The sequence below is a fragment of the Semicossyphus pulcher genome, unplaced genomic scaffold (assembly GCF_022749685.1).
Source record: "Semicossyphus pulcher isolate SPU_LCO1_2020_fin unplaced genomic scaffold, fSemPul1.0.p SCAF_16, whole genome shotgun sequence".
NCBI classification, from domain to species: Eukaryota; Metazoa; Chordata; class Actinopteri; order Labriformes; family Labridae; genus Semicossyphus; species Semicossyphus pulcher.
In genome coordinates, this window is record NW_027211670.1 from 4157849 (window position 1) to 4179213 (window position 21365).

A 21365-nucleotide genomic window follows, 5' to 3' on the forward strand; every position below is an offset into this window, starting at 1 on the left:
CACATACAGATCTAGAAACATACAAATGTATTGTTTTACATTTTTATTAAGTGCAATAGAATTGACATATTAAAAAAAAAAGAAACAATGCAAAAAATAGTAAGTTATACATGTTGATCAAAAGTACAAGAATACTTAACTGTGTGTGTTTTTGGTCTGACGTTCATCCACTCATCCACATCAGGTTTTTCTGACAAAAAAACCCTCAAAATATGTTTTATATGAAGTGGAGCCAAAATACAGTAGAACTTGCATGAAAGCAAATACAATCTTTCTGTCTTTATATACTATTTCTGGAAAATACCAAGATCTCATTGTCGAAAGTTAATAAATCTACTCAAAATGCAATTTTGTGGCACAGTGAGGAACCATTACAAGTATCTGCTTTAGCACTGTGTACAACTCTTGAAGTATAAAACCTATGGAATGCAAAAACACATCACATCTAACAAACCTTTTGTCATCTATCTATATCGTAAAATCCTGCCCATCGCACGTCAGAATGAAAAATCTCTTATTTGGCATTAAATTTAATGTCGTCCGCTAAAGTAAAAATCTTAAAAAGTATTAAATATGCTTGGAAAAAAACACTTATATAATACAAAACTATGGACAAAACTCCCAAATACACCGCTTTAATAGTCTTGCTCACACAGGATAAGAAAACTTATAAGGATTTAACTTATAAAACTGCATCTTTAAAGACATAAAAGTTTCATGTTGTTCGGTTTAGCCTGAAACACATGATGGACCAAAACAGTCAAACACGTCGCACAATGACAGACATCTCTTACAGACAGGTGGAGGACAGGAGACAAGGGGAAAAGGTCACTTTGGATTACTGAACAGCAGTCAGATTACTGGTCTGCACAGGCTTTATTTAAAGCCCCAGTGTGTGTTACCAGATCTGTACCAACAGAGGGAGTGGACTTTAACACTACATGCTTTGCTTAGTGGAAAGAAACCAGAATGAGACACACCAGAAGCAACAATGAAAATGAATGTGGATGTTAAAAAAAACATAATGTATGGAGCCACAGTTTGTAACAGACAGGACAAAGCCACCTCCTCTCTACTAATTACAAGAAATCTTTTTTGGTTGCAGAATGTCACACATATAAAAACATGCACTGATATTGTGTGTGAGCACTCTGAAGCCGACTCTTTCTAAAAGAGAATGTCAGATATGAGTCCGTGTCATGTTGGATCTTTGTTGGTTAATTTTGGCACAGTTAAATAGGATCTTAAGATTCATAAAACATCTTCTTTGTGACGGTGGCTCCTCCTGTGACGCTCCTCTGAACCACTTCCTTGGTGACTTGACGGGTCACCATGCCGCTGGTCTCTGTGCGCTGTGTGGTCATCATCATCCCATCTGATAGAGAAGAGCAGTTGGTATTAATATTTAAATATTCTATTTGTGTTTTTAAGAAAAAAGAAAGTGAAGCTGCATCTGTACCTGAGAACAATGAGTCGAGCATGACATCGTTGGTTCGCAGTGGCATTTGGGACATTTCCGACATCTGCATTGACTGCATGTTGTACTGAGACATAGCGCCTGTACACGGGGAGAAAACAAACAAACACTAAATTAAATCGGAATCTTGAGTGCATAATTAAAGCTCCTGTGAGGAGTTTTTTGCTGGTTATGAAACGGACTGAAATTAATTCTGCTGACTCTATATGACCTACAAAAGCAAACCAGACCATCAGCGACAAGATTGATTATTTCTATATAGCAATTTTTAATGCCTGAAGCTGCTGGTGGGGGGTAGGTGTCAGACGAAGCGATTAGTTGCATGCTGCCTTTGTTTACATTTTCCAGACCAAAAATTTAAAGTAATTTATATGACGTAAGAGCGTATGAAAGTAAGCAGGATTAAATTTTTTGTTAAAAACCACCACTAAAGCATGTACAGGACAAAATCAGCAAAGAGATAAGAGGTATGGCTTGGTCCACAGGGGGCGCCAAAATCAACACAAACTGAAAGTTCCTCACAGGAGCTTTAAATGTGGACTGTATTTAGGCCTTAGTCATTGATGTGGCAATATCTCAACTGTTTATACATAGATATTCACACTTCACAGAGGATCATTTCTAATGATTTTGGTGAATATTTAATTTTACAATGTTTAGTCCCCCTGAAAGATGAGAAATATAGAAAAAAAGAAAATCTTGGTAACCATTTTCTTAGTCCGATCTAAATTGATTTCTCTCCTGTACGTACAAGAACGTGAAAAAATGTTTTCAGCAGGTGAAAAAGTTTGTCAGGATAATTTTGTTTTGTTTGTCTGTGAAAAAACATTTTTGAGGCTCTTTTTTCTGGGTGTTTGTTGATGTTATACCAATTCCGACCACAAGATGCCGAAGTGCACCACAATGTTCTTAGTAGGAATTAAAAAGCATCCATGTTTACTTCCAAGGGAGTTTTAATGTCTCCATGCGCTCTTTTCACAAGGTAGCTACTTAGTGTAATAAGTGATAAGTGTGATGTCATGATTGTATTCATAATCACACTTATTTCTATATTTACTGTAGAAATTCATGGTCACCAAACAATAATCTTGAGTTTTTTTTGGGATCTGCTAACAGTTCCTTCCTCTGATTACATAGGAAAAGTTTGCAATTTGAGTTTCACTGCTAATGAGCCCTGAAAAAATCAGCACGGTTTTAGATGATCATATTATGAGGTGTAATAACATTTCTGCCACTACCAGCTAGTCCTAGGAGTTTAACGTTTCAATCACATGGAAAGTTTTGCCAAAAGGACTATGTTACCTCCATCCTGAGACTCAATGGTGATGATGCCCTCCCTCTCAGGACCGAAGCCCTGTGTGGTTCGAGCCTGGACTTTAAACTTGTAGGGAACATTCTCAGTCAGGTTTGGGACGGTCAGACTGGTCTCAGCACTGTTGCCGTTCACCTGGAAGGTACGCACATCTCCTGGAAGACACCAGACACAGAGGTCAGAAAATATAACAACAAAAGCTAACAGGCTTATTGCAACCAAAATAAAGAACCCCCCCCCCCAAAACAAACCATGCTTTGAATGTTCTTTTTACATCTTTCCTCTGGGACTCACCTCCACCGTGCAGCTGTTCGCAGGTGACAACATAGCCCAGGATGTCTCCGTTTGGTTTACGAGGTTTCTCCCAGCTGAGTTGCAGGGAATCAGGACTCAGGGCGGTGAAGACCAGGGGGCCGGGGGCACTGGGAGTGCTCAGAGTAAACGGCGAGCCTGCAGTAAAATATGACAAGAACAGAATAAGAAGAGAGAAATTGTACTTCTGGTAGATGCATAATCATTGTGTCTGTGGGTTAATCCAAGAAATTGTGACACCAAAATCAGAAACAGTACCTGGCATGGGGCTGAGCGGGCTCTTGGGGTCAACAGCGGACTCAATGGTGATGACTCCCTCTCTCTCTGGACCCCAGCCCTCCTGGCTCTGAGCCTTTACCTTAAATAGGTAAGAGTGATTGGGAAGCAGGTCCTGGATGATCACAGAGTTCTCTGCTGGGTTTGTCACGTCAACACGTTTCATCTCACCTACAAGGGAGGACACAGGTCGTTCAGCTTTGCTGTTAAATGCTCAAAGTGGTTACAGCTACATGAAGAGGTTACTTGCAATATACGTGAATGTGTAGCATGCAGAAAACATAAGATAAACAGTGTATGCTACCATGCATCAGGCAGTAAATGCTTTCTGAAGGGTTCATTTACCTCCATTGATCTGCTGGTAGAGAACAGTGTATCCCAGGATGTCTTTCTCGCAGTAGGGCTCCTGCCAGCTGACTTTGAGGGCAGTTGGACCCAGAGCAGAGAACACCAGCCTGCTGGGAGTGTCTGGAACACCTGGAGAAAGTCTTGCATCTGATGGGTGATACAGATAGACAAGATTAAAAAATACTGTTAAATATGATCATTATAAATATGTGGTCTATCTCTGGTTAGAGTATAATGGTTGAAAAACACTAAGATATATAGATTGAACTTATTAAAGGGTCATTTCGGTGTTTAAGCTGGGAGCTAAAACGATTTCTTTTAAAACCAGAAACAGCAGCTACATCACTTCTTCGAAGCTATCAGACTCTGTTGACAAAAACTGTGATAAACTCATTAATTATGTTATTGTGTGTTAAAAAATATTGTGTGGGATCTAAATTAACCATGTAATAAAAACAAAAGCCACAAAATAACAAAGAAACTAAGCGAACAAGGCAGAAACAGAAAAGCCACTCCCTGCTGGCTCTAAGGAGAGTGATGAAACATCTTTTTCTTGTTAAAGAACGGATTACAGCTTCACAATAAGCTGAAGGTATTACTTCTGTAATGGATTACATTGCAGTTATTACAGTCTGTTTCACAGCTGCTGAAGTGGTCTACTGGAGAACTTAGAAAACGTATTGTACTTATTGGATCAGTCATTAAGATGTGAAAGAATAGGGCCCCGGATTAAAAATACAGATGTTACCCTTAAATACTATTCTGCACAGAACACTTTGCAATACTTTTGATTTTCCAAAACATTATAATTTTTAAAGATTTTTTATTGAAGTTTTTGATTATTTTCACTCTATCCAGACAAAAACTCAATTCCATTGAGTTGCTATGAATTTCAACTTGAATAAAACTTCAGTTAAGTTCTTCCACAAATTAAACATCTTTGTTTTCTGATAGTCACAATATTATTGATTGATAAAGAAGTTATTAGAGACTGATTTGAAAATGAATCTTGACATTGTGCGAAATTATATTCTGAATTTTGGAACTGCAAGGTTGCTTTTACTGTTTTTCTAAACAAGTTCTGAATATGTAATGACAAACATGTTAGGAAACGACCGCCTATGTACACATCCAGCGGACATGGAGCTAAATCTGGGTTGTCTTCTAGCCATCCAGCAAATTTAAGTCCCGTATTCACTGTCTGTCTTTCAGCTTTGTTTGTGGTCTCTCCACTGACTGAGAAAAATATCAGAATCTGTATGAAACGCTTCATGACTCTTACCAGCTAGTTCCCAACTTAATCACTACTTAAAGATGCTAAAATACAACCTAGAACTGAACTGCAGTTTGCTGATAATTCTTTCTTTGCCTTTATCTTTTCAAGCGTCATTTGCTCCCTAGTTATTACTAGTAACTCCTAAATCTCTGATTTTGCTGCTTTTCATATCATACGGAAATTAATTCAAACAAATGGCTTTTAAAGTATTTAAAGCAGGTATAATATGCTCTAAGAGAAGGTTGACAGTATTGTAAGATGAGTTATTTGTGGTGGCCTAAACACATAAAACACCAGGTGAGATCATTATAGAGGAAATCAGAGAGGGAGATAAACTCAGAGGCAGGAATAAAGATGTCTGAAAAGGGGTGCATTATGCATCAATCCCAGCGAAAAAATCCAGTGCCTTCATGCTTGTATGCTGCAGACTTACCCTGGAGCACCCTGTCCAGATTATATAGGGCTTCATTGACGTCTGAAGACGGGGTCCTCGCCCTCGAGCCCTGAGACAGGCTGTAGCTGAACTGGTTCTGAGAGCTGCTCTGCATCCCAGTGTAGCCGAACCCACCTGAAAGCGCATTGACCAAGGGGGCAAAGGAGGAGGAGGAAGGAATGAAGAGAGGTACAGAAAGCGATGGAAGTAGCCCAGAAGGAAGGGGAGGGGGGAGGGGGGAGGGTAGGTATGAAGTGAAAAGAGCGTATTAAAGACAAGGGTTGGGAGGGAGAAACAGCGATAGTCAGCATAGCTCCTGCAAAGTCAGTGTGGATAAGCCTGCTATGCAGCCAACAGCCCCAACCCTGCTAACAGACCTCTGAGCCATCGGCCTCATGCACTTTCACAGTTTACCTGCCGAGGCCTCTCAAATATTTTACTCCAAAGTAAAATCTTTCTTTGACCAGAAAGTAAACTCTCATTTCTTTTACATTTACTTTGGAATAAAGTCAAACCACTGCTGAGGTTGCAGGCTTACCTGGACTTTGGAACTTGCTTGATAAATCTCCCATAACGATGGAGTCCCTGATGTTTTCATCTGTGTAACCCCTGTTCTCTGAGCGCTTCCTCATGATGACCTCTGATGTGTGAACTCCTCCTCCTCCAATCATATCCTGCCTGCGAGAGCCTCCTACGAGTAAAGAGAAAGAACGATAAAGACAAATAATATCTTGCCATCTTGTCTGTTAATTGCCTATGCTATCACTGGTATACAGCTTACCTGGTCCGGTCAGGTAGGTTGTGGTTGTTTCTGTGGTATAAGTGCCACCTGCCCCTGTGTAGTTTGAGCTTAGAGTGGACATAGGAGAGGACGATGCTGACAAGTTGCGTGTCCCTAATCCCCCTGGGAAAAGGAAGTTCTGGTCCCACTTCCCATTCATTGTGTAATCTGTAAAACAACACAATAGGAGCCAGAATTGTTAACAGACTTACCATTTTTCTAGGAAATGTGGCAGTTTTAGAATTCAGGCATTGGGACATTGATTAGAACAACACAGTGCCACTGAGGTCAAGCACCCAAAACCAGGCTCAGCCAATCTATAAAGGAAGCAGCAGCAGTTTCAGACAATTTTCAAATAAAAGGTTACAGAAAAAGCAACAACAGTTTAGCAGGTTTGCCCCAACTACAGGCAAGAACAGTAGCTTTCATAATTATACAAATTGTGCTAACTGCAGACAACAAGTGTAAGTTTTGTGTTATTTTGATAGATTAGTGAGTGACTAGTCCCCCAGAAAATAAAACATTTTGCTCAGTTCTCTAATGAGTTACAGCTGTTTCAAAAGGAAAAGTGATTTAAAATTATTATACACATTTTCAAATGGGTTTTGGTGCTTTACAGCAACAATAAAGAATTATAATTAGAGTATTGAGTCGGTGAACGCAGAAGAGACAGTTATTTAATTTTTACTGAACACAAAGTGCAGCGTAGGCTGATGGAGATATCATTAGTCTATCCAAAGCTTTACAAATTCACCACTTAATGCACTATACAGCGTCTTTTTAGTCATCTAACCACTCAAAGTGCTTTGTGCTAAACGTCAGCATTCACCCTTTTACACAAATATTTATACACTAATGACAATGCCATGAAAGGCTCTAACACGTAACGTAATCACACACAAAAGGTTATGCCTTCAGAGGCCATTAACTGATATTTGATTGGTTGCAACTCATTGTATCTGGCAGAAGTAACTTTGTAATAACTTCCTTTGCCTTTAAGAGGCACCAAATCTCTTTACTTTGGCATATGGCAAATTAGTCTGCCTTAACAGCTTTCCTCGTGGAGAACCTGCAGCCTGCTAAGTATGGATCAGTGTGTTTCTACAAACCAGTGTTAAATGGTGCTTTACATTGAACAAAAAGAACAACCAAAAGCTACAAGAAAAGGTGTCATAATTGCAAATGCCCTGCAGATAGGAGACTGTTTCTAATCAAGCAGCCAGTATCTTCACACAGCTGCAGAGTAACTAAGCCTTTACACACACCCGACAAGCTGCCTCCAGATCACTACCTCCCCAGTGGGATGGAGAGAGCACAGACAGAGACAGGCACCTGGAAAAGCCTGCCCCTGATCATCAACTGAAGGAGCGCAAGTTGATGCCGGGCTCCTCTGTGGGCAGCTGGGAGGAGGATAGATGGAATAGGTGCCAACTAGGGGCAAGTGGACAAGGACCTGAAGCCCGAAATTGAATGATTAGACAAATGTTGCTAAATCACGAAGGCAGAGAGAAACGTTGGTTGCCTTGCCGGGCACCTGACTGGCCGTGCAAAATAGCTGGCATGCTCGCTCCCTTTCTGTCTATCTGTTGGTCTGATGGAGTGGTCTTCACCTGGCAGGTATGATTTGGTGTAGCTGGGGTTGGGGGCCTCATCTGTGCTTGTCTCTGTGTCTGTGCTGAGCCGATATGGGATGACGTCCACTCGCTTTTTCCATGACACCTTACGGAGATCCAGGTTGGACCCCACCAACTTGACATAATTCCATCCTTGTATGTGTGGTCATGGGGGAGAAGCAAGCAGGCGAAGAATAGATATGTAGCGAAGAAGTATTCATTTTTTTGGGTTGTCCTATATATTATTTCACAAAAAAGCTCTTCAACACATTTCTGGATGAATGGGAATACATGAATTAAACATATTATTATATTTTCAGCCGGTTCCCACTCTTTACTTGCTTGCTCAGTAGCAAAATGGCTCAAATTATGACACTTCAGGAAACTAGAGTCACCGTCAACACCGTCCCCAAGCTTATTGTTTTGATGTGCTGAAGTACGGTGACGTAGAATGAGGTGAACAAAAGTCCTTCTGGGGGGAGGCGTTCGGGGAATATTGATGAGTCGAACAAACATAGGACATTCTTCCTGTGGACCAGGATTTGCTTCAAGTATGAAGCCAAGCCAAAAGCTAATGTTGACTTCTTTGTGTTTACATTAGTTATGTGATAAATGCACATTAATTATGTAACATATGTATCTATATTAGTACTGAATAAAACCCAAGTCGTTTCCTAAACCTAACCAGGTGTTTCGGTGCCTAAACCGAAGCATACTTGGAACATTTCACAACTTTAACCACCTGTTAGTTGTTGCACGTCATAGGGCAGCTGAACAAGCTGCTGTTCACAAGTTGGGAGTGAGATTTTTCTTTTATAGGTTTATGTCAGAGACCTCTAAATTGTCTTATGGAAAGGTGCAATATAAGCATTATCTTCCAGAGAAAAACTGCTTAAGAGCAATGAATGATAACAGATTTAAAGGGGACATATTTTAGCTATGCAATCAATTTTCTATTATTCTAATTTTTGTGTGTTTTTGAATCACGTTGGTAAAGTGTGTTTCATTTTAAAAACTGTATACATATTCTAATTTAATTATTTTTCGGAGCCTCTCCTTCCTCCTGAACCGAACAAGCCTGTTTCCATTCAAAGGTCAGACCTTAGCCATGGTTGGCTGACAGTATTTGGAGTTACCGCATAGCCCCTCCCCCATGTGTGCGATCCCACATGGAGGAGCGGCCACACTGCACTAGGATCGGTTATATGGCCTTATACTGTATGTACGAGCCAGAATCGCCAGGAGGTATCGGAATGGTGAGTTGAAATCTTGACAACAACTTGACTACAAGCTGGTGCAAGAAGGCAGCCTGAGGTGAATGACGGTGAATGACGATTGGTCGATTTCAATGAAAGCAAAGTTCTACATAGAAACGTGCTGCAGTTCTGAACGGCCCATTTCAGAGGCGACCTTTTTAAAAATGTTATTCTGGAAAAACACAGACTTCTGCAGTTTTCACTTTTTCACTGTGAACAATAAACACCCAAAAATGTGAAACCCATGCAAAATATGAGAATATGCATTTAAAAGATACGGCCCCTTGAATGAGAAAAGGCTTTGCGCTTTGGGATTGTAAAGCACTTCTGTTTCAGATAGCAGCAAACGCATTGGAAGCAGATTTTTTTGCTGCCTAGCAGGGGTGTTGCCTGAAGGAAAAATGTCCACCAAATGGAAATGATGAAATATACAGTAGAGCCATGAAATGATGCCATCCCTGAGCCTTTGTGTACTGGAGGAAGGTTTTCAGGAGGAGTCACACATGCTGGATAAAACAGATCTGACCAACATTTTATAGTGAACTCCCTCTGCTTCTGACAGGGCAATGACACCACAGCATATTGCGCACACGTTGGGGTTCAACACTGGCTACAAGAACAAAGTAAGATGCCTGGGAGTACTGAAAATGTGGGCTGACATAATTGGATCCATATTAATCTAGAAGTCTGGCAGTCACATGCATCTTTTCAGAGCCAAGAAATGCATCAGAGTTAGCACAAAGAGTTTACACTGTCAGCTGTTATAAGCAGCTTGTGGTTTTGACTCTGGGTACCCACCATCACCAGAGACACTGGGTGTCTTGGAGCCTGCTGGGGACTTCAACACCTCATTGCTGTACATCAGGTAACTGTCATATTCGTCTCCTGCCTCTGCATCCACGATAGGGACATCTGGAATGATGGGAACTATGGACAGAAAGAGAATGAAATGAATATCTTTTCAGGACTGAAACAGTCATAACACTGAGGTGTTTTTTGCTCGTGACTTACTGGACAGAGGTCTGGTAGGCTGTGAGGCCAGGTTGATGGTGGCATCTCTGAAGGGGCCCCAGCCTACGCTGTTCTTTGCTCGTACTTTGTATTGGTAGGTCTGGGCATTCTGGAGGTTCTCGATCAACAGCATTCGCTTCTTAGGGTTGTCAATCTTTACTTTCTTAGCAGCACCCACTGGCTCTGTAAGGCGAGAAGTAGGAAATCATGAAAAATACATATGACAAGAATTTGTATAGTATTTACTTCTGAAGGTGGGACTCTTACTCATGTCATCATCAATGGGTGTGTAGATGACTTCATAAGCTGTAATGTTGCCATTGGTCTCTGCGGGCTCTGCCCAGCTGACCTGAGTGACAGTTGGACTGATGACGTTAAAGGCGAGACGTCCAGGTTCACCAGGCACTGCAGGAAAACAGAACAGGAAGTGATTTTAAATTCTGGACATGGTTATAACACAAGTGCTTACTGAGTGGAGATTTACAAACCACTGTATTTAAAAAAGTTGCACCACACAAACTAGTTCTAATGCAGCAAAAAGATGTTACTATATACTGACACAGACTAACTGCCAGGGTTACTGCAGCATTAGAGGTAAAAGGGAATATGCTTGACACATTTCACCTTTAATACAAGCTGTTGAATAATGATTTAGTATATAAGGTTTAGTAAAGCACAGCTCTGAAACGAGCTCTTTGGTAACACCTCAAAAAGAACTTTAAATACAAACTAAGGGACGGATTTTTCAGTTAAGTGATTGTCAGAAATTACCATCCTCCAGTGTTTGACAGGAAACCATGTCTGTATTGTAGCCATCTCCCATTGCATTGTAGCCGCACACTCGCATCTCATAGTCACAATAAGGGTACAGGTTGGTCAAATCAGCTTGAGGAGTCTTTACATCTAAGACCTGGGCATCTTTCTCTGGGTCGCCATAGATCCAATATTTGACCTTGAATGAACAAGGAAATCGCATTAGAAAAATAGAGTGCCCTTTGTATATGATGACTATTAACTCAAGTTATAGCTTCTCGACATGCAGATTGAAGTACCTTGTAGCCCATGGGGTTACCAGCCGGTGGGTCCCAGTTGAGGTGGATGCTTCTCGGTCCAGTGGCTTTGGCCTTAAGGTTTGCTGGGGAGAGAACGTGACCACCAGGGGAGGTGGCTGTTTTGTTTATAGAGCCCTTCGTCAATGGGGCAAATTCTAGAGGTTTTTGACCTGCAGCAAGAGAGGGAGGTTAGAGGATGATCACAAAAAAAAAATCACAACATTTAGTACCTCTGTTTTAGAATGATACTCTGTTTATGAAAATCACACTCTCTAAAACTCAAAAACTCTAATTTGAAAGTTATTTAAGAAGTTTTTCTGTTATCTTTAGTTTCATGTTTTTGTGAAAACAAAAGTTGTGTCAGTTGTGTCTTACCTCCCTCAGTGACATTGACAATGGTGGTCTTCCTCTCTCCAATAGAAGCGCCATTACTTGGGTCATACAGCTCCAGTTGGAAGGACTCTGGCTTGATGGGGCCCGGGTGGGTCTTTGGGTCAATCACTATGTTCTTCTCTGTGTCTCCAGGACCAAACTTTAGTGGGCCTGACATGTCATGCTGAGCCTTCTTGGTGCGCCATTTCACCGTGGCAGGGGTGTCCAGGTTACGATTGCGGACCACAGGGATGGTGTAGGTTGGGTCAGATGTCAAAAAGTTCTGGGTGCCCTTTTTGAACATTATCGCACTGGGTTCTGGATAAAATAAGATGACGGGAAGAAAGAGAATAAATATTAGCACCCAGTGCTTTGGCTGGTAGAAAGAGGCAGGACACACTGGTGTAAAGCTTCTTGTGATTTTCACCTGGTTGATCTGCGATAGTGACAGTAGTTCTTGGGTAGCGCCCCAGCTTGGCACCATGCCGTGGGTTACTGAGATCCATGACAAACTGCTTGACCTGTTTGTCATCCAGGAGGCCATCTTTCTCTGCCAGCTCCAGCAGACGAACAGGCACTATTTTTTGGGTCTCACCAAGATTATAAGTCAGGTCTCCTTCCACAGTCAAGTAGTCCTAAAAAACATGGAAAGAACAAATTAGGAGCACGGCCCTGCAGCAGCCCTGAATCTCAGCGACTAGTCATCACAAACTGGCTACAGCCTGAAGGCCCTGTCAATTGGGCAAATGCCAACATTGTTCTGGTAGGCCTACAAATAACCATGCCAACATTGTTACAATCCTTACAATCAACCGAACTGCACTTTTAAGAATTAAAGCATATTCCAAATGAACTGATGGTAACAAATCAAATGTTTTTATATGTGGACGGATACCAAGCTTTATTTTGGGGAGTGCAAAAGCTCACTTTCTTATCCTTGGCTGTGAGATCTCGGCTGCGATAGGTGACCTGTGTGCGTCCATCTTCTATGATCTCTCTGGTGATTGGGATGTTGGCCATCCCGTCCTGCCTGCTGTAAGTGTAGGCCGGTTGAAGGAACGAGAAAACACTGGTGGCTAGAGGAAGGGGAGAATCTATTAGGGCAATCCATAGCTCAGGTAACAGGAGCTCTGATGAGTTGATTGTCTTTTTTCTTTGATTACAAAGTTTAAAATACAAAGCTTAAATTAAATTTTCAAGTGCAAACCTATGGAATTTGAAATTTCTCACCATGTTCTTTGAAGATTGTGATGTTGACCAAACGTTTTCCAATGTCGGCAATACCCAGTGGGACATCCACGGCCTCCAGCAGCAGCTGTTTCTTGTCATCATCTTCATCCTTGACGAAGAGCGGCACATGAACATCTACTGACTCCACATTTTCTTGGAATTCTATGGCTCCAGCAGCCTCTGCAGAGGAACAGTTTGTTAAACGCAAGAGTTGTGGCAACACTGATAAAGATATGCTGTTCAGAAGACATCAGAGCTCAACTGTGCTAAGAACTGTAAATTACAATTTTATCCCAACACATGAACAGTTTTAACACACCTCTATCTGTAGCCACAGTGTAGTAGCCGGGCACCACTTTCAGGTCACGTAAGTTTCCAGACTGGACATTTTTCTCTGTGAGTTTGACAATATCAGAGTAGCTGCCGCGAAGAGCTGGCAAGACAGTGTCCATGATGGCGTATTCCTGCCTAAAGAGCACAGGAGATGCAGAGAAGTTAGACATGCATGAATTTCAGGACAATGAATTCTGGTGTTGTATTTTGTTGTATCAATCAAATGTTTACCTCCGTCCGGCATTTCTCTGCATTCTACAAGAAACAAAAAGTAAATGATGAGTAATTAAAGAAATACATTTCATGTTTGTTCAATTTTTTCTTTCAAGACATGTAGTTAAACACATCTTACCTGAATGAGGTCTTTTGCACCTTCTGTGCACCAGGAATTTGCTTGTACACTTCATTTAGCTGGATGAAAAAACAAATACAGTACTCAGTCATATAGTTATCATTCATTAAGTTGTTCATGAGTCCGCCATCAAACAAAAAAACCCCCAAAACACTCACGTTATCGGCCACTTCCTTACGGAGCTGTTCTGCGTCTCTGGATTCGGGGCGAGAGAGGTTCTCAGAAAACAACCTGTTTAGCCGGAGTGAGATAGGGTACTGGACTGTAACGGAAAGGGGAACAATGAAAAGAAATCAAACAGAGGTCACAGATCAGATGTTCAAAATCGGCCTTTCCCCTAATGTTTGCAGCGATAGAACATTGTTGGTCAAACATTTAATAACTCACTGCTCTCCTTAGGGTTGGGCTTTATCAGAGCCTGGGGGTGATTGGCTCCTCGGTGCACATTATCAGTGACCTTCCAGCGAACCACATCTGTTCCCTTGGGCGGGCCGGTCCTCACCATTGGTGTGTCCAGATGGTCTGAGGTGAGCAGAGACTGGCGTAGCATATACTCATGTTCCTTGAAGCCAACCATGCGACCTGGAGAAATACAACATAAGGTGATGTTATGAACAAGGTCCCAGGTAGGAGGGTAAAAGATTAAAGGCAATACTTCTGTAATACAACAAATGCCTTACCTTTTCTACAGCAAGGCAGCAGGGCAAGACAGCTCTATGTTAAGAAAAGACAGAAGGCGTTACTCCCACTGTGACTTAATAATGATCATGTAAGGGTAAAAATTGAAGTGTTTCTACCTGCCAGCAGGTTTTGCAGCAGGCGCAGTATTTCCAACAGCAGAGCAGCAAAAGTGCCAACAGTAACAAGAGGAACAAGAGGAGTGGGAGCAGCCACAGTAGGCTAGCAGGGGGACAATCTGAAGGTTTGACACAAAAAGTAGATATGGTTATAACATAAATGATCATACAGAACACTACTGCAAACTGGAGTAAAACTAAAGGTCACATCAGTCTTTCAAATATGTGTTTTCCCCCAGGTTATCTGCCTCCACCCCAACTCAACAAAAGTAAATGGAATTTTGTCTCTGGTTCTCGCTACTTTTGAAAAATAAAATTTAAATCAGGGACTTTCAGAGTTCCACATTATTGTAAAAAACACAATTTTCCTTGAATAAAAAAAACCTGAGCTGTGCAGGGTGGGCTACTGCTGCAGACCTTAGGGGACCCCAGGAGAGGACGCCTTCTTGGAACACTGGCTTTTGACTAATTTCTGGGTTTGGGAAGTAATGGGTATGGGAGATAATAATGTGGGGACAACAGGGTACATATTCAAAGCTTAAAGGCTTCTTTAGTTCTGCATTTCGAGTGAGAGGTGAAATGTCTTAAAGAACTTCAACCAAGACCAGTTGCCTTTTGGATTAAGCTTTGAATTACCACAACCAGGATGACAGAAAACCTTCACAGACATGAGACAGGGTACATACACAGTGCACAGAGAGTGGGAGATCAATAGGTGCCAAACAACTTGAGCTCTGTTTTTTAAAGATTAGTTTAAATCTGTTTGGCTTCCCTAATACAGATTTGGGTAAACATACCCATTAGGATCCTAGTACCTGTCCACTAACCAAAACTGTTTGCGTACTTGTGTAGGATGCAGTTGCTGATAGTAGGAAGTAGAATTACTATCTACTTTGAGCAAAACAGATCAGGACAGACAAAACCCCCAAAACTACAAAATTACAATCTTTAAAGTTTTTCAGTAAATGACACATCAGAAATGAGAGCAAAGAGCGTATGTGATAGCTCACCTTTCTTTTTGAGCACCTGAGCCTCCAAACCTTTATCTGTCGTTCCTTTAGGGTTTTCAACTGTGTAGTGATACGTACAGTCGTCATCCTCATCACGGAAACTGCAAGAATCAAGCACGTCCTTCGCTAAAAAAACAAAAACACAAACACATGAACTATGAGAGTGATCTGGAAATTGATTTATTCAATACTACAGAAAATGACGGTCATTTTTCTCCTCTTATACGTCCTTTACCTTCTTTGAGTTCGTCCACCATGACAATTTTGACGGGGCACTTAGCACACTCCTTCTTCTCTTTCTTTTCTCCAGTCTTCCAGGCCTGACACTGGACACAACTCCTCATAGCTTCACACACCCCCAGCTGGGCCTAAATACGACACACACAGACAAACAAAGGTCAGGCAGGGCTATAAAGATATGCAAACTAAGGTTAAAAAGCTAAGAGCACATGTAAGCATTTTCAGGTTTAATATGAGGCACATAGTGCAGTTGACTACTAAAAATTGTTTAAAAAGCAGGGAATTTATATCAAGATCCTGTCTTTGAGGCATAGATAAATGTATGTATATATTATAATTACAAACCTGGTAATTTGCCTCACAGGTTGAAGTCATCTCAATCCCAGAATTTGGACACTCACAGCGGCCACATACACATTTACCCAGCCCATTGCAAACACCCTGGTACGAATAAAGACAGAGTTAGGCACACACACAGATATAAGGTGACACGGTAACCTAATCAACAAAGAAAGATTACTCACGCCTTTAGTGTCCCGACAGGTTTGGTTGCTCTTGGGACATTCACAAGCATTGCCCGACCAGCCTTCTGTACATGCACAGCGACCCATAACGCAAGAGCCACGGTCTAATAAGAGAAAAACGACAAAGATTTAACTGTTTTATTTTAGGTGGAGAAATGGTTATAATAAGGCAGTCAAAGGAGAAACAACAGACAATGCTGGACTGAACCACAGAACCATACCAAAATAACTGTCTAATGCAGATTATACCAGTCTATTAAACCATGTCACCTGACTTCCCAAATGCTGGATGACTTTAGCAGTACTCAATTTTGTGGGCTATACACAAATTACAGTACTTCACGTTTTTGTTTGTATAAGTAAAAATAGCAGGCACAAGCAGCACCAAATTAGTGACGCGTTTTCCATCACCCAGCAGTGGTTGGTCTGCCAGAGAGGGTAGGCGGAGCTAACGCAACGTAAAGCAGCTGTTTTGCCGGTCTCTGCAAGTGTTGCGAGTAAACAGAAATCTACTATGGCTGAACAAAAAAAGAAGAAAGATCGATGACTACAGATACAACTTCAAAAATAAGTGAAAATCCAAAGAACAAAACAAATTCGACGCTCAGATGAAGGCAAGCAGTCTAAAAAGGAAAGCGACCGTCAGCCAGGAAAATCAAGAGTTAAGACCATTACAACTGGAGCCAACCGTGGACGTCAGACATGCAGCACAGTTTAGATATCTTGGAAGTGTGCTCCCGCAATTATCGTTTTACGCCATAGGTGCCGCCAAAGAAAACGAAACTGAGATCTTAGAGATTACCACTTTAATATATCTGGTTTAATTAATAAGAATGACCTTGCGATCAATTAATGTCCAATTGTTAGACTTTTGTTTCAATGGAAAGCATGATAGCAGGTTTCATCATAATGTGATGTTTGCTGGCTCGATATATGCAAGATTTTTATGGACATAAATAATTTTGAAAGAGCATTATTCACTGCATTTTATATATATTATTAGCAGAGCAAAAACACACTTCTCCCAATGTCCTTGAAGTTATACAAAGACAGTATGTGGAAGTACCAAATGTATATAGTTGGCTCGGTGTGTAATAGCGACATCATATACATCCACTATATCACCAATTCAACAACCATATGGTATCATACCGTTGCAGAGGAATCCTCCATATCGTTGACACTGGGTTTTATCATACTGACAGTAGGGTCCTTCAAACTGATCTGGGTTGTAGCACACACAGATTCCACAGTCTGTGCAGTCCCCACGGCCTGAACACGGTTCTGTCGTGTCGGGAGCTATACACTGGCTGCTGTCCTGAGATGCAGCACTTGCCGAGCAGTTACAGAATGTACTTAGCCTGAAGGAGACACATGGACAAAACTAAGATAAAAACACAGGCTTAATCGAGACCTGAAACAGCCCATCTCTTCACAAAAGCGCTGTTAAAACAAACTAACGTAACTAAAGTCTCACCAGCCTTCATAGCACTGACACTTTCCACACACAAGCTCTCCGTTGCCATGGCACCTGGCCGCCTTAGGGATTTTGGTCTGGAGGACAGAGAAAATAGCTAGTTGAATAGATCTTTAACAAACAAGTAAATAGCTTCATCTTGACTTTTTTCATGCTTCAGTATTAATCTGTGTATCTACCTTTTCACATTCGCAGGTTGGACACAACACTGCAGCCCGAACATTGGCGGCAGCACTAAAGGTTGATGGTTTGACTCTCATTGTTCCCTCTCTCTGCTTTGGATCTATTTTACAGACAGGCGCCTCCTCGACCTCTTGCTGGGCTCTGAGCAGCATCTTGAACTTGCCCTGGAGGACATACACACATTAGGCACATGTGTGCACTAAGCAGTTGGATGAGTCTTAGCACTGATTTTCTTTTTTAGTACGTTAAAAGTTTAATTGGCCAACAATTTGCACACAAATTGCACTCAGTTTTGTCCGTCTTGTTTCCTTCTTACTATTTCTCCAGGCGTGTAATTAAAGGCTCCGAATTGTGCAGCGCTTCCACTGGTGGTCAGGAACTGAGTTGCAAAAGCCTTGGGTTTTTCCTCTGCATGGATGCTCATCTTAGAACGAATATTCTACAGGGACATAAGGAGGGAAACAAAGGTTTGCGGTGCCTTTCATTGCATTGACTCAATTCTCTACAGAGTGACACATAAATGATACTCTTCCAACAGAAAACTGTCAGAAGAGATGATGATTTACCTTAAAGGCAGTGTTCATGACTTCAATGATATTGGAGGAGTCTTCTTGCAGCAGACCAACCTCAGCAATAGGGAAGTACTCTTGGAGTTTCTACACGGGGAAGACCACATTACAAGACTAAAACCATGAACAAAATTGGGATTTTCAGGAGCTTAACTTCATTGGAAGCAAAATAACTAAAGCCCACAAACCTGGTAGTACGTAATGGAGTGGTTGGTGACTGCAAAGATGGGAATGATGTTGTTTTTGCGTAGGAGACGGACCAGTGTGGGTATTGAGGGGTAATCCTGGTTTATATCCTCTGTGTATTTGCCTTCATTGTCCAGATGGCAGAGCTCGTCATTGCGCGGCAGGATGCCTGAAAGCACGTTAATACCGTCAGCCTCATAGTGGAAGGCTGACTCAGTAGAGAAAACCAGGAGATGTGTGCTTTCAGGTCGCCAGCCGATCTTGTCCTAGAATAAGAATGCAAAACAAAAATGTAGAGCAGAAGACACAGTGGTCAGAAGAAGACAAGCTAATCTTGGTAAAAATAATCAAAAGATACAACTGAAGCAGAATCCATAAATTATACAAGCATGTTGTTCCAAAGTTTCTTGAACAACTCTTTTTTTTTTGGCCACTTGGGGCAGTGGAACAAATTGTGAACAGCACTTGGGTGCTATATATCATTAACTGTTGACATATTGCTATAAAACGACTTTTATTCTGAAAAAAAATCCCATTTTTGAAATAACTCATATTGATATAATAAACTTAAAACTGCAACAAAAACTATAGGTATCATATCAAATTTTAAAAATGTGTGGTACACCCATCCCTATCCCTAATGCTTCAGTGCTCCCCTTAGCTCTGTGTTGCTTGGCTTTTTGGATATAAAGACCACGTTTGCTGCCTCTACAAACAACACAATGAAAGCAGGGAAAGTAAACCACTGCAAAGAAGAGGTTCAAAATTAGGCTTCTGTGACATTTCTGGACCAAGAATTTAAATGTGTTTGGTGACAAGTCTATTTTTGCCACTCAGATTTAGGCTAAGCAATATCTCTTGGTATTAAACTTTCTTACTAACCCCACAAACTGCAGCCTGTAATATGGCATCAAATCCTCCTTCAGGAGCATCCAAGTTGCCAGATATATTTTCCTTCTTGAGCTCGCTTATGAAAAACTTCGAGTCACTGGTCAGCTTGATGACATTTTGGAACGAGAATGGAGGGTCACTGTCGTGCCATGGCTGCTTAAGTCTAAATTGGTAAAAGATTGATGAACAAAAGAGAAAAGGAAAAAGAGCATTTACATTACTACTGAATGTTGCATTTGTGTATGAGCTTCATTTTATATAACTTGTTGATGTCATATTTTCTCTCTTACTTGGCCGGCCTCATGTCAGTCTGTGGCTCGACCACTTTGTCCACAAACTTTCCAAAGCCAATGGTGTAGTCATTTGACAGGTTATTTACCAGTGTAGCTGCAGAAAAGACATTCACCATCAGTATCACAGCAACAACTTCCTCAACAGTCAGTACCACACACTACTAATACCAACATGCTCACCTAGCTCTTGGCCCATATTCTTTAAGTTGTCCAAATCGTCAGCCATGGAATTGGAGAAGTCCATAAGAATATAAAGGTCCAGAGGACCTTTGGTCGGAGCAAACACTTCCACATCCACCAGCCTCTCCTCTCCTGGCAGGAGGGTCATGCTCATCAGCTGCGGAGACACTTGGGATTGCTGAAGTTTCATGTTGATTTGTTGATTCTGAGCCAGAAAAAAACAGAGGTTCAGTACAGATTTCCTGCTTTAAAACATCAAACAACAACACAAATTTAAAATGGAAAAAAAAGTGAAAGGACTAGATGAGAAATAAGGGGAATGAAGATTTACCTTTTCTATCTGCATACTGCCTTGAGCTGTGATTACTGCTGCAGCACTGCAGCCATGAGCAACTATGTTCTCGTACAGGTCACAGCGAGGGCCATTAAAGGTCTGAGCAAACAGGAAGTTTGATTAGTGATTTGGGCATTTTTAACTTGCAAGACTTCACACAGCAACTATTTTTGTAATAGGCAATTTAAATTATAATACTAGATTAATTATGCACCTTAGAAATGGTAGCAAACTCAACCTGCTAATGAGAGACACAGATGGAAGCTCTAAAGAAAGCCTTTGATTCAACATTGGTGAAAACACTATTTTATAAGTATGATGTTTCATACTAAGTTTTATACTTAGGTTACATTAGGACAGCTGAACTTCAGCCATGACAACTGAGCAAATTCTGTCCTCCGATGAAGACCATGACAAGACAAGTTGATAGAAAAATGATCTGATGAAATGAAATAAAAGATTATGCTGCCATTTTTTAATTTATCATTAAATCCTAAACACAGTACTGATGATAGATGACTAGATTGTTTTCTAATTTGCCTCATTGGGCTTCCATATAAAAGAGTTTATAAAGCTTGTCCTTTCAAATGTATGTCTTTGAAAATTTTAGAATGAATACATTCATAGTACATGTACATGAACTCATTGCACATTTCGTAGCTACCATCCAAGATTCAGAATAAGACAATACCCCTGTTGTTTTTCTGCTCTTACCTCAACAGGGCAATAGGCACAGCCTTTCCCAGACTGCAGGCATTCTGAGCATGTTTTGGCCCTGGAGGCGAAGCAGTAGTTCACTGTGGGGTAGAGGAGAGGATGAGAGGGGTAGAGGGAGGATGGGGAGGGGTAGAGGGAGGTTGGGAGAGTGTCAGGAAGAGTCACGGAGAGGCAACAAAGTGAGAATCCAACCCTTAAAACATACCAAGAATACCTGCGGTAACACTAAACAGACTTTGGCACAACATCTTGTTTTCTCTTGATAGTGTCCCAAATGAAACCAAAAAGCCTCCTTACAGTAGTATAAACAAAAGTGTAGATAAATGCCCAAGCAATACATGTGCTATTTCTTATTAAGTGCTAAGAGGAATTGTTGCAAGCTATTTTAGATGTTACCTGGCTAACTGAGTTATCCTGCTTGGAGCAACACCCGCACCTGGACTCGAGCTGACATTCCTTATACTTTCCAATGAATATGAAGTTTTATTTATTACATTTTTTTGATAAACCAATTACTCCCTTAGCCAATG

The 21365-nt window shown here is 41.2% G+C and overlaps 1 protein-coding gene across 2 annotated transcripts; it reads right to left on the reverse strand.

Annotated features, from left to right (window-relative positions):
- Positions 1-34: 34 nt before the first annotated feature.
- Positions 35-20206, reverse strand: itgb4 (integrin, beta 4). Of its 2 annotated transcripts, XM_069664022.1 has the most exons (39): positions 20116-20206; positions 19785-19989; positions 19602-19698; positions 19303-19474; positions 18423-18686; positions 18232-18321; positions 17982-18104; positions 17662-17829; positions 17483-17559; positions 17158-17366; positions 16006-16109; positions 15827-15922; positions 15477-15609; positions 15242-15367; positions 14232-14350; positions 14115-14148; positions 13822-14016; positions 13593-13696; positions 13435-13493; positions 13314-13337; positions 13069-13217; positions 12750-12929; positions 12447-12595; positions 11947-12154; positions 11523-11837; positions 11148-11317; positions 10867-11047; positions 10363-10500; positions 10096-10278; positions 9883-10011; positions 6216-6383; positions 5973-6125; positions 5435-5569; positions 3723-3872; positions 3360-3548; positions 3084-3239; positions 2780-2944; positions 1460-1558; positions 35-1375 (listed from the first exon to the last, which is right to left on the reverse strand). In XM_069664022.1, exons 1-39 carry the CDS (start codon positions 20128-20130, stop codon positions 1245-1247), a joined length of 5562 nt encoding a protein of 1853 aa, XP_069520123.1. In that variant the 5' UTR covers positions 20131-20206; the 3' UTR covers positions 35-1244. The 2 variants fall into 2 exon arrangements, with proteins under 2 accessions (XP_069520123.1, XP_069520125.1); XM_069664024.1 differs by lacking the exon at positions 5435-5569.
- Between the last annotated feature and the right edge of the window lie 1159 nt (positions 20207-21365).